Source organism: Lampetra fluviatilis, chromosome 31 (genome assembly GCF_964198595.1).
Source record: "Lampetra fluviatilis chromosome 31, kcLamFluv1.1, whole genome shotgun sequence".
Classification (NCBI taxonomy): domain Eukaryota; kingdom Metazoa; phylum Chordata; class Hyperoartia; order Petromyzontiformes; family Petromyzontidae; genus Lampetra; species Lampetra fluviatilis.
Genome location: NC_136305.1, coordinates 5,870,730 through 5,884,087, shown reverse-complemented (window position 1 = coordinate 5,884,087; position 13,358 = coordinate 5,870,730). Strand labels below are relative to the sequence as shown.

General features: G+C 47.2%; 2 protein-coding genes across 14 annotated transcripts in view; one reads left to right on the top strand and one right to left on the bottom strand.

Moving 5' to 3' along the window:
• The window catches only part of QTMAN (queuosine-tRNA mannosyltransferase), a 29,461-nt gene extending 21,711 nt beyond the window's left edge, over positions 1-7,750 (top strand). For 7 of the 10 annotated variants that reach the window (XM_078870968.1, XM_078870966.1, XM_078870967.1 and 4 more), the window contains 5 exons: positions 1,351-1,495; positions 2,076-2,146; positions 3,342-3,433; positions 5,730-5,841; positions 6,194-7,750. In XM_078870968.1, the coding sequence (XP_078727094.1) occupies positions 1,351-1,495; positions 2,076-2,146; positions 3,342-3,433; positions 5,730-5,841; positions 6,194-6,330 (557 nt within the window). In that variant the 3' untranslated portion in view covers positions 6,331-7,750. The remainder of the gene's footprint in view (positions 1-1,350; positions 1,496-2,075; positions 2,147-3,341; positions 3,434-5,729; positions 5,842-6,193) is intronic. The other 3 variants (XM_078870969.1, XM_078870972.1, XM_078870970.1) reach the window with 2 other exon arrangements.
• Positions 7,751-8,937: 1,187 nt separating this feature from the next.
• LOC144943484 (rho GTPase-activating protein 12-like) overlaps positions 8,938-13,358 on the bottom strand; it is a 46,004-nt gene continuing 41,583 nt past the window's right edge. For all 4 annotated transcript variants that reach the window (XM_078870958.1, XM_078870961.1, XM_078870959.1 and 1 more), the window contains 2 exons: positions 10,778-10,883; positions 8,938-10,210 (listed from right to left, as the gene is read on the bottom strand). In XM_078870958.1, the coding sequence (XP_078727084.1) occupies positions 10,033-10,210; positions 10,778-10,883 (284 nt within the window). In that variant the 3' untranslated portion in view covers positions 8,938-10,032. The remainder of the gene's footprint in view (positions 10,211-10,777; positions 10,884-13,358) is intronic.

The window sequence follows — 13,358 nt, the reverse complement described above, 5'->3', positions numbered from 1 at the left end:
AGCTCTCGGAATTCTCCCATCCCCATCCGCCAGCGCTCGCCGGTTCTATCGAGTAAAAGTCCCCCGCGTCGTCTGCCGCCCGTGTGTTTTTTTCCAGTCGGCTAGTAAAGCGGAGCTCCGAATTGCCATTAACTTTGCCGCTCCGGCTAAATGGCCTGGGCAGAGTGGGGTGGTTAGTGGCGGGGGGGGGGGGGGACGAGAATTGTGGGGGGGAAAAGGGGCTGGTGGGCGGAGGGGGGGGGGCACGCGCGTGGTGGTTGCGGAGCGTGCTGATGCTGCTGCTGCTGCTGTCATCGGCGTTTCAGAACACCGGAGCAATCCCATTTACCCGACGCTTGTCGGCTATCGCGCACCCACCCGCCCCCCCGCCACCGCCCCCCCCCCCCCCTTTTAATTCCACCTTCATTAAGGGCGGCCTCGATACGGGTTGTGAAATGAGGCGTGGAGCTGCTTTGATTAAGCTAACTGCAGTGGCGAGCTTGTAACTTGTGCGTGATATCAGTGGGATGGATGGGTCGCTGTGTTGTGCTGAGGCCAGCATAATGTGTCCAGGTCTAAAGGAAGCGCCCCCCCCCCTCACCTCCCAACCCCCCACTCCGCCTCCTCCCCCACAACCGTACCCATTCTTGCCACTGCGTGTGCTTTCACACGTGATAAAACCCTAGCCCCTGATTGTATTTAAAACATTTTACATTTTAATCATTCCGCCTTGACCACCTCCGCACTGGCCAGGCTGGTGAAGTATGGTCAAACAAGCCCCCATGGCCAACACACTGTGTGGGGCAGCCCTTCATCCAGCAGTCGAATTCACACAGCGGATGTGCACATGGCGTACACCCTCTGCGGTACGCGTTACTGTGCGGCGGGCTTCTTTAGCGCGGCAAGCGACAACTTCAATCGTTGAGAATTGGTTTTTTACCCTTCTATCTGGCAACAAAACTGACACCTTTTTTACAAGGAGTCATGTTTGCATAGACCACAATACCTGCAGCCATAATATCAGAGTTATGTTTTTTTTTGCATTACGGCTGCAGGTATTGTGGTCTATGCAAACATGACTCCTTGTAAAAAAAGGTGTCAGTTTTGTTGCCAGATAGAAGGGTAAAAAAACAATTCTCATATTTTTTACTGGCAAATGAGGTTCCAATTGTGTAAATAACTTCAATCGTTTTGTCGCCGCCGCCGCCGTCGTTGACCACGATCAATCCACTGCTGGACGAAGGCGCTCTCTCTCCCGAAGCCGCCGGTGACGGCCGAGCCTTTTGTTTTCTCGTGCGAGCGACAACTCCCGTGACGGTGTGCGCGTGTTTTTTTTTTGCGGTTTTTTTTTCGTGTCTCCTCCCCCGTCAGCTGTTTTTGAGGAGGCTCGCAGGCGGCTGGCGGACGAGATCCTCCACTGGGGCTTCCAGGCGAGCCGGGAGGACTACTACGGAGTCCTCGCGGCGGCGGATGTCGCCATCTCCACTGCCAAACACGAGTTCTTCGGCGTTGCCATGCAAGTCTCGTTTTTTCCTTTTTTTTTTATTCTTCTTTGGGTTTTTTTTCGTGATCTATCTCTTTCGTGGTAGAGGTCGGAATTTGCATTTAGAATCATTTATTTAGGCCGGAGGAATCCGATGAGCTGTGAAGCTCTTTTTTACCGACGTCCAGTACGGGATGGCTCTGCCAAAGTCTTGCTCTCACCAACCGCTGGCCTGGTGCAAAGGGCCTCCCACCGCATGAAGCTCAAGAGAGAGCCCTGTAACCGAGTGTTTCTTTGACCAACTATTGTACACGCTGGCCAGGCATCTTGAATCATCCAAAACCTTGTACCTAAGCCCGATTTTTTTGTATTTTTCCACCCCCAGTTTAATCCGAATATCTGGAACACATCCCTAATGGCGGCTAAATGTAGGGCAGCAGTGGCAATGCATTGAGAGGAATAAAAGTGACTCGCGAGATAGGCAGAGGTGTAGATAGGGCTACAGGCAGAGGCATGGAGGTGGTGGATGAATCGGGGAAAATGCCACCGTGTAATTGTAGCCCAGGAGTCGGTGAGAGTGTTGTCGTTCAATTTGTGAGTGTGGTATCCGCAGGCTTGAAGCGGCACACTGCGGATGCTACCCGCTCTGCCCCGACGCCCTGGTCTACCCCGAGATCTTCCCCGGTAAGGTCACCCCGGTAAGGTCACCCCGGTAAGGTCACCCCGCCTTGCTTCACAGCACACTGTGTGTTGAGGGTAAAGGCGCATCCCCTGCAATTTGCTGCGCTTCACGCCGTCACTGCTGTGGGAAGGGCCCCCACTCGAGAGAGTACTCTCCCGAACACCTAATAGGAGGAATTAAGGCCTAAAAATAAATGAAGAATGTCTGTACAAATGAGTTAAGTGAAGGCAGTGTAGTAATGCTGACGATAACCTGTGGATATGATGACCTGTTATAGGTATACGGTTAAGTCGTAGGGCAAGTACAGGATGATTCCTGTATATCAATAGTTGGGCGAGGGGTACTGTGTATATGCAATAGGAGTGGAAATGAGTACCTGGTGCGGTGTCTAAGCATCGCCACTGGGGGGACAAAGGCGGCCGGGCGTGGTGCTGGCCACCCACCCCCTTCGTGTGCTGTGCCGGCCTTCATAGGTGCTACTCGCGAAGAGCACTTGCCCCTACAGTCTGAAGACCCGCACACAGCCGCTGAAGCAGCTGCAAAATCTTTGTGCCCAGCCTGCCTCACTGGCACAGCGGTTCGCGCACTAAGCTACGAACCCGGCGCCCTGATGTGATTCCCTGCCACGGATAACACCTGGCGACAGGCGAGGCTACGATTTTGACACGGAGGTGTCACGGTGATTAGAACATTAGCAAATTTTTAAAAGTCCATTAAATAATGGATGAAGTCAATGAAACAGCTGTAGAAACATTCGATTTGGCGCTTCCTATATTTTTCTTTCCAAAGTGTACATAGGGAAGATGGGGTGGGGTGGGGTGGGAGGGAGTGGTGCTACGCCCACCTTAATCCGTAAAAATCTCCACGAATTATTGCTTTTCCCACCTCCGCGACTGTGAATGCGCCTTAAAATAACCGTGTCGAAATATCGTAGCCTTAAGCGACAAGCGATATCTGAACCTGTCCTGGGACGCTCCGACCTTCAGCACCTTCACCGACCCGCAGCTGACCAATGTGAAGCGTGATCGATAAAAGCCCCACGGCGTCGGGGAAGCCTTCACCCAGCTGTGGCTTTACAAAGGGACATGCACTATTACAATTGCTTGTACTGGTATACAAGTCTCTTACGTGCGTGCGTACGTGCGTGCGTGCGCGCGTGCGTGCGCTGTGTGTGTTTTTTTTTTGCCCCCCTCGCAGCTCAGTGTCTGTTCAGGACACCCGCGCAGCTGCTGAAGCAGCTGAGATATCTGTGTGCGAGGCCTGCCTCACTGCGGCAGCGCTCCGACAAGGTTGGTTTTTGTCGGCTCACGGTTGACGGGAAATAAAACGTAAATAGTTGAAACGATGAGAATAGGTTTTCCCCTTTTTTTCTGGCAACAAAACAGGTGTTAAGATGTTAAAACCACAAACTGAAACCTTTTACAAGGAATCATGTCTGCATTACAATACTTACGGTCAGAATGCAAACAAAAAACATACTCTGATAATATATGCATTGTCTTTGAAAGTGATTGGTCCACACCAGAGACAGCTTTCTTTTTAGCCTAGTCTCGAAACAGTGTTAGATCAGAGGACGCCAAAAGGCATCCTCTGGTCTAACCACATGCCCTATAAAGACTCAGACTCATGTACTAACATAGGGACCCATAGCTAAACCTATGATCCATAGCCTCACATCCAGACCCATGTACCCACATAGGGTCCCAGTCCTGCATAGAGACCTGTGACTGCCTCCCTCTAGACAATAAATATGGCCACTGTTTCTGTACAGCATCTTGAGATGCTATATAAATCCATATTGTCAAGTCGAGGTCATGCTTTCATATGTTTTGGCACAAATTGATCAAAGCTCGCATATGTTACATAAGACTTGGCTTGTTTCACCGCGTACAAATAAAATAAAAGTTGTTGGTCCATCATTCTCCGCTGCTGGAAAGCAATGGCCCCAGAAGGACCACAGGCTGGCGCAACTAAATATTATAAAAAAATGTATTTGGTTTCCCTTTGTGTTTAATATAGTCAACCTCAACAGCACATAATCATTTATATTTCTAATGCACACCGTATTCGCTCAAACTCGTAGAGAGAGAAAATACTTTTTTTTTTATAGTCAACCTCAACAGCACGTAATAATTTATATTTGTAATGCACACCGTATGCGCTCAAGGTCGTAGAGAGAGAAAACACTTTTTTTTTTACCAGGTAAGGCCCACTGAGCTATATAGCTATTTTTCAGAAGCGACGTGGCTATCACAAATGACAGCTTAACCTTGTAGCTTATCACGTGGAAATGTATATCAGCCAAATACTCCTAAACGCGCGTTGAGTATAAATGTGGAGGTAAAACAAAAACGGAGGACCCGGAGAAAAATCCACGCCACCACATACAGGCGGGGAAGGCAGCCACGCGTTGAGCCGCCACCAACAGTTGCTAGCGGGCAATTAATGAGCGATTTACACGTGGGAGGAAACCGGAGAAAACCCACGCTGCGATACTGTCGCAATGAGTTGAGTCCACATGTTTTTCTGTACTGCCTTCTCCTGGCGAGCCAGGGGTATATGCCACCTCGACGCCCGTGGGAGAAAGGGAGCTTTGCAACGTCCGTGCGATCCACCCGCACCCCGCCCGCCTCCACCGGCGCTGGATTATTGGCGTGCGCCACCACCCGCCCGGCCCGAACAACACGCTCTGTACGATTATGCCTGTGGCCAAATCACGTGGAATGCGCTCGATCTTGTCAGATCTCAGAAGCTTAGCAGGCTTGAGCCTCGACGGGTGCCCGCCACGCACAAAACGAGTGTTCACGGGTTTGCTTCCAACTGCCGAACCCCAAGAAGGTCGGCCTAAACTTTGTACACGCATGGATGCCCCTTTTATCAATCCACTGCTAGATAAGGTCCTGCCCCACACCGATTGGACCGTAGGGGTTACTTGACAAGACTTAACCATGCTGGTTGGTGATGGCAGGGAGCATGTGTGTGGGAGCACAGTAGAGTACAATGGATGTTGGTGCTGCTACTGCTGCCCTCTACTGCCCGTCAATAAAGCCCCCCACAATGCATGCCCCGCCAAAAAGTTTACCGTCACCAAAATGTCCCTCGAGGAAATCGCAGACCAACTCACGTTGGCTTTCACGTTTCAGCCCACGTGCTGGGAGCTTGTTCAGAAACTGAACGTTCGGTTCGTGACAACGCATCGGGAGGACGATACAGCACAACCTCGCGATCCTACGCAGTCGTACATTTGACGAACATTCTCGGGAGAGCGATTCGCACGTGTTTTTGGTTTGCAATTCCCTCTCATGCCGCGGGGGGGGGGGGGGGGTGGAGAGATTATTTGGGAACGATCGAGTTCCCAGAATGTGGCATGAAACGTAACACCTAGTGTCGCACAATACTCGGCACGACCCGAAAACGTATCGGGAGAGCTAAGCTCTTCCTTATCGTGGGCTGTATTGAAAATATTGTTTTCCCCGTGAAAAAGGATCCAATGGTGAGCATTGTAACTACAGGAAAATATTAGGATATTCGGAAGCCACTGGAGCTATGCACTTTTAAATATATATTGAAAACAAATTCCTTTAGAACTGCTTTGTGTTTAGTTTGTCCTTTCTCCCGCACCTCCGATTAGCACTGTTGGCAACGTACGGTGCAAAAGAAGTTCAACATGCATACATAGGACCTTCAGATTCCTTTGGTGAGCAGCCACACATAAACGCTTAATTCTAGATGTGAAGTTTTCGTGACTGCAAGGATTCATACTTTGTTTTTTTTGGTAAAGTCACGTAGGTAAAACATTTTAAATAAATTAAATCACGACGTTACGGAGGCAACACAAGCTTCCGTCTTCAGGTGGAACAGTAATTTTGCTGTATTAATACAGTAATTTTTCTGTGATGGTTCCACCTGAAGACGGAAGCTTGTGTTGCCTCCGAAACGTCGTGATTTAATTTATTTATTTTTAAATTACCTACGTGACATTACCGAAAAAACCAAAGAGTACAAACGCTTAACCCAACGATGTGGTCGTCTTGACCCTTCCGCCACAGGTGGACACAACCCCTTTCTCCTGGGTCACTCTCCGGCCACGGTACTTGTCGCTGCTTACGGCACCAGCTGCACTTGCAACGGACGGGCGACAAGTGGACTCTGCATCCCCCTCGGAGTGACTCTTCGTTTGCGTTAGTAATAATATCAAAAAAAGCCTCAACATCACTGAAGACTTTTTCACAGGAGGGGCTTTTGGTCTACCACAGTTAGCCAGGGTGCATGGACATAACCATGCATACAAGGGCATAACAAAGCCCTACACAGATGGAAGCGATAATCTATTTGCTGTACTTGCAATCTCCTGGAAACTTGCCAGTTTTACGATTTTACGTAGACCATCAACCCTTGCCTCCAAAGTGCAAATGCCCAACAAGTGCTGTCCGCAGCTCAACTCACAACCTCCTCTCTATACCAAGGACCAGGACCATCGCGCCCGGCGTCTGGAATGCCATCCCACTGCCACATTCGCAGCAGCGTTGAGTCAGCACCTACCCGGAACCCTTTCCCCTTCTGAGACGTCTGCGAGTTGCAGGGTGGGTGTCCCCCGTTCACCGCTGAATCTCGGAACGTGCAAGCGGTTGGCATGAGTTTCATTTAGAGAGGCGTAGCACCGTTGTTTTTAAAGACAGAGGCGTAGCGCTGCAGAGAACTTCAGCGACACGACCGCACTCTATGATGGCTGGTGCCAAGCTGTGCCACGCACCCTCCCACATTGCCTTGTGGGAGGCTCGGTAACGTCTTCTGACCAGAAGATGTAAGTGATCAACTTGTTTTATTTTAAAATGTCTTCTGATTCCAGGGTTCAGAGAAGGTAAAGGCCCCCACCATGTTATTAAAGGACCCGCCTCATTCAGCTGGCTTTGCTCCGGACCTCAGCGTCGTGGCCATCTGTGTTACAAATTGCATCGTCATTGCTAAACACCAGGGGTGGAATGTGAATGAATCGTCACACTTCAGGATCAATTCATTAAATAAAGTTTTTTCCTACATCTTGAATGTAGCAGCCTCTAGCGGCTGGAAGGTTCATGTGAATCTATTACAATGCGAATTGAAATGTATTGATGCTTGCATCGGGAGCGAAACGTTTTTTAAACCCTGAGCAAAACACGTTCCACGTTTAGTATTAAACCCCAAGCCAGGCCAGTGTTTAAATAGGAGGGCTGTACAACATAGAAATAGCAGACACTGCAGGAGTCTTCAGAGTGTGACTGGGTTGACATCTTTAATAAACTGGCAAAATACTGCTAATTTCAAATATGTTAACGACGCCAAGAAATCACACGCATGGCCTAGGACCGAAAAAAGGAATGATTTCAGGAATTCTGTTTTAACACCTTTAACATTTTCAACGTGAACAAAAAAAACCAGTGTTATAGACAATGTACAAGAAATGTCTTTCACAAATGTTCCAGTTACTGTATTTTGTTTTTAATCTGTCGCAATAAACTCTTGTAAATGTGTCTTGTGAGAAAAATACTGCAGCAATTATTACAAGCACGCTAAGCAACAGATACCCGGGCACTGTATGTGCTGAATGTCCTCCCGATTTTTGAATTGATGCAACAAAATCCGAAAATCAGGCGACGATACTTGATGGGGAAAATAAATGTTCCCAAATAACTCAGAATGCATACCGTCGCAGGAAATGGCATCACATTTACACCACCTGCTTGTTTTCCCCACGTAGTGAGAATTATTTTATTATGTTTTATTTTTATTATTTCCATTCTACGTGACTTTACCGAAAGAACCAAGAAGATCTAAATTGTCCTTGAAAATCTGACGCTCATGTGTAGTATGTACAAAGTTTTTGCTTCGGGATACAAAAGCACAGATTTGGTCATAAAACCCCAGCAAGCTTCAGCGACGACAACAAAAAGTTGCAAATGAAAATATACAATCGAAAAGAAGTCCGTGACCGGTGACGTTGACCAGTTGACCACTAGCTGACAAAAGAAGTCCACCGAAAGGTCAAAGTATTAAATACATGCAATTTGCGGGATAATACCACGTATGGCAAAATACTGTATAAACATTCCAATACGTTTATATATATACTTTTTTTGAAGACTTTTAAAAAAGCTAAACTCCAAAAAGGAATTGTAAATCTGTTTAATCAAGTCAATCGTTTTAAGGTTGGTACTTTTCCTGCATTGTTTTCGTCAAGAATTTTACATCTTATACTGAGAATTTTTTTTAATCGAACCTTTGAATCTTCTTAGCAAAGGATAAACCCTACCTAACACAAATTGTCCGTCGTTTTCTACTCAAACGAGCAAAAAGTAAGCACTCATTTCCTGTTGACAACCATCAGCCAGTGGTGAGAATTCCATATTTCTATACCTGCCATATTTCTGTTATATCTGCTATATTGCTATGGCAGGTTTAACATTTCTCTGGGAGGTATAAAAACAAACACACCAGGCATGTAATGAATCGTCCCCCAAACTTGATTCAATGTTTCCCACAATTCAGGATCGCGATTTCATTTGATAAATCAATTGTTTCCGTCTCATTTTGACCATCTATGCATTACCAAGTCTCGTTTGTACATTCTCATTAGGTTTAAGTCTCAAGTTAGCATATCGTTTTCATACATTATAAACAATTTTTACCATGCGCAATTCAATGATTGTATTTGAGTGTAATAATAAATACATCTTTGCATGCACTGCCGATTTGCCACAGTGGTAACCATTTTATCCATACCCCCACCCCGCTCCCCCCCCACCCTCCCCTGACCTGGACTCAAAACTTACAAGCTAATGATAACGAACCCCACTCACCATTACACCACCCAGGCGAATTTCCTTAAGCATAGTTAATGCATATGTACAGCCCTTTTGTCAATCCCACCGCTATGGAGGGGCTTAATTGACCATACTTCACCACTCGGGGTATGGATTGTGAAAGCATAAGACGTTACAGTGCAGTAATGCAGTACACCAGTGCATATTGCTGCACTGCCCTCTGCTCACAACCTAGCCCCACAGCGTCCTAAAACGCATGGTTCATGTTTGATGGTCACTTTGTCCAAGCATTATCCCAAACTCAAGCTTTGCTCAGCTTACCATAGACCTGACAAGATCAGGCACACATTCCGGGGAATTTGGTCACAGGCATATCTGAAAAATGTGCAACATGCAGACTTCTGTGTAGAAATGCAACTCTCGTAGAGCAAGACAAAACCGACGACACGCGCGCACACACACCAGGAATGCTGTGACTGGATGAATGCTGGCACTCTTCTAGAACACTAGAAGATTTCAGTAATATATACAAACTCGTCAGCTTGCATGCTTTTCCTTATCCCTGGTGTGATTCATGCGTACAACGTGGCGATTTCTGTACACCGGACTGATCAACGTCGATCGGCATTGCTCTCCGCCAATGCAACTCGGTCTCTACTATAATACACACACGTGAAAAACACACAGAAGGATGTATCTGTAAATGCGGATTGCAGGCCGGTGCCGCGTACACAGAGTACCGTACAGGGACAAGCTACCACTGGGGGGGCTTCCCTTGCCGAGGTTGCAGCAGGGCATTGCGAAATGTTTGAGATGAAATGCGATGCAAGTCTCTTTTGAGTTGCCTGCCGAGGCGCTGAAGCTCCCTAAAAAAGCAAACCCTTATTCTTAAATCCTCAAGTCTTCTGCATTTGTTTTTAAACACAGGCAGCGCAGGCATTAACAATAAAAAAAAAACGTTTATGTGCCAATGTTTCATGAATTGACGCATTTTGTTTATAGCAAAGCTGGCGCTCGCTGAAGACGCTTCTCTCTCGCCCCACGCGCAGTCGTCGGGGGCCCAGAGGGGTTTGCGAGCCGGCTCGCACTCAGTCCGTCCCGAAGATGTTGTCGCACTCCCCGAGGATGAGATCCACGATCTGGTTCTGGTAGACCATGTGCACGGCCATGTTCCCCGGGTCCACCTCGGGCCGAAGCAGCGTGGGCGCAAACACGATGGCCATGTTCTGCATGGTCATGCGGTTCTTCTCCCCGTGCGCCACCACCCTGCGCAGACACGGGGAGAACGTCTCTGTGGTGAAATCTCGCAGGGGGCGCGTGGGAAATGTCTCCTTGCGCCACTGCGAAAGCATCGTTGCCGATTGTTAGGATCAGAATCACGAGATTTATACTGGAGGAATCCGATGAGCAAGAGAGCTCTTTTCACAGATGTCCGGGAGATTGTGCTGCGTATCTCTTTGATGTGTCTTCGGGTTGTACCACGTGTTCTTCATGGCAACGTCCTACGTTTCTGCTCCACACAATGGCAGCTTCTTCAATGTCAACTTTCAATGCATCTTGCGTGAATTATGATATCAAATAAAATATTGCATCTTAATTTAAATGGATATAGTTTTTTATCTCATCTATAAGCCGATCTAATTTTTACTATAAAGTAAAAAAACTATTTAAAATATATGCTGGTGTTAAACAAAACTCAGAGTTGGAGGAAAAATTCACTTTGAAGCATGGCTATTAATACAACAGCCACTTCAGCTTGTATGTATTAAGAACTTTTTTCGCACCCTATGTAGCCAACCATGCTAATCGGAGGTGCTTGGAGTTTACACTTACGTCTTTAGATGCCTGATGAGAAACTTCATGGTGTTATGGTTTGGCAATGGAAGAATATTGATGAGATCCTTCATGCATTTCACCCGGTTATGGTATTCGAAGATTTCTGAAAAACAAAACATGTATCACGCTTTAAATATGAACATTGAGAAATCTGAATGGCCTTGGCTTAACGTACTTCATAGAGCAGTCGATACACCAAGGGAAGCCACTGGTCAGAACAGCCATGAATTATTTACCCCGGAGAGAAAAATGCTACTTGCAGCCATTTCTTAGAAATGTTGGCGAGATCAATATGGAGCCATGGGCCAACTGACATTCCAAGTTGTGGGGCATATCATTGTCTCTCATGTTCGATCAAACAACAAAGCAAAGTGGCTTATTAACTTTGTAGAAATGTCCCACAGCTGTTGTATGCCCCGCAGCCACCACCAACAACAACAAAGCAAAAACATCTCAACTTGTGATCTTCTATGCTAAGGCAGTGGTTTAAAACCAGACCTGAGGTGTGTGCCTCGCTTTCCATAACGCCCACAAGAGTAAAAGGCAGCTTGTACCACAGCAGGTGCCTGAAGGAAAACGGAGGCACTGCCACACATCAGTTATCTGAAAGAGCGGGGCTTTTCACTCTGGATGTTGCCGTGGTGTAAAGGTTAAACAACTGAGCTTGCAATCCAGAGGTCGCGGGTTCCATTCGATCTCCCGGTCGAGCAGTTGAAACAACAATGGCAAAATTAATTAAAACCTCATCCACCTTTATCCAGCCAGCAGTGGAAATGCCTTCACCACAGTCAATCGTTAGGTTGCATGTGATGGTAGTAAAGTGTGGATATCCCACCTCTGCCAAGACTGACAGTAAATGGTGTTAGTGAGCACCTATCAAGGCCAGACCAACTCATGTGGGGATATAGCATGGCCAACATCCCACCCAACTACCTTTGTCTCCTCAGTGCTGATGTTTACATGCCGTACCAGGTACCCATTTATGGCTGCATCGACCTAGTGGAGATCCAGGACTAGTTTCGGATATCACTTGCCACTGGCATTAGTCATGATCCGGATATGAACGGGTGTTGTAATATTCAGTGCGGTGCGTTAACCACTGCACCACCACTCTCCATACAAAGACAAAGATCCCCTCCGTATAGCCTTAAAAAACTTTTGGCACAAGTGCTGTTAGCGAACACCTGTAAAGGCCGACACGGCACACGAGGGGGTGGGTGGCTAGCACTCTAACCTTGGTCTCCCTAGCAAAAATATTTACACACTGCACTGGTGCTAATTTGAGGCTGAGTCGACCTAGGGGGGAGGCCAGGACTGGGATTCGAACTCGGGTAGCTGGGTTAAAAAACTTTTGCGAAACAACTTTTTTATTTTACGAGGTAAGGCCCACTGACCTATGTAGCTATTTTTCAAATGCGACCTGACCTTAAATGATTGCTCAACAAAGTGGCTTATCATGTGGGAATTTGTAGCAGCCAAATAATCTAAACGCACGTTGATTCTAAATGTGGAGGGCAAACCCGGAGAAAACCCACGCAACCACGGTCAGAGACATGCAAAGCGCAAATACACAGCAGGCGTCAGAATCGGGATCGAACTCACAACCTCCTGCATACCAGGCGAGGTAGTTAACATTTCACCACCATGGCGCACGACCGCTCCCCACTCTCCACACATCAAAACACACGCGCACACACAAGCACTCCAAACACAGCAGATAGCCCCCAGGACCCAGCTTGATAGTACAGTGCAGCTCCCACGAAGACATTGTCTGGCGCCCTGGACACTAAACGAAACTGATTCATGCTGTACACGGGGGGGGGGGGGGCAGCAGACAGCCCAATTCGTTAGCACGTTTGACAATTAGGAATATTGCGAAGGCTCAAAGGTTTAAATTCCACCCTCGCATGGCCAATGCCTTGTGCACCACTGCACCTTTCTGCTCAGAGGTGAACGTTAAAAGGATCTATGATATCACTGCAATTGCGGCCTATTATTCACGCGTGTCTGGGACCTTGTGACCCAAATCTGCCAAAATTATAAAATGACCCAAAAAGTGGGAATTACTAAGAGTGTGGGTCAATGGCAGTGTGTACATTACTGCGGAGGTGCTTAAGGATATCAATACGACTGTCAAAGGTGCTTTCAATGGATTGGGCTCGGTAAGTGTTAATTCATCAGCTAAAACGTTTTTCAAGATTATGATGAGGACGATGAAGTTGGTGATAGAAAATGAAGATGTTTGACGAGGTTTAAAATGTCATCTCCGCAAGCAGCTGGAGATACACTACACTACACTGTACTGCTCGCTCAAATTCACCCTCTTATGTGCGATTATTGGAAGTCACAGATAATAATAAATCTAATTCCTGTGGATAATAAAAAGGAAACTTATCTACAATTTGCCTATCTGCACCGTACATAGCTGACCGTGTGCGGTGTGCCAGTGAGCAAGAGCCCAAAATCAGCAAGCGATGTGCATTCCCCGCTGCGAGATAGAAATGCAGTGGAAAGTCGAAAGTTTTATCGAACATGGATTCGCATTTACGATCAGGTGCGGGGGAAAGACAACAAACTA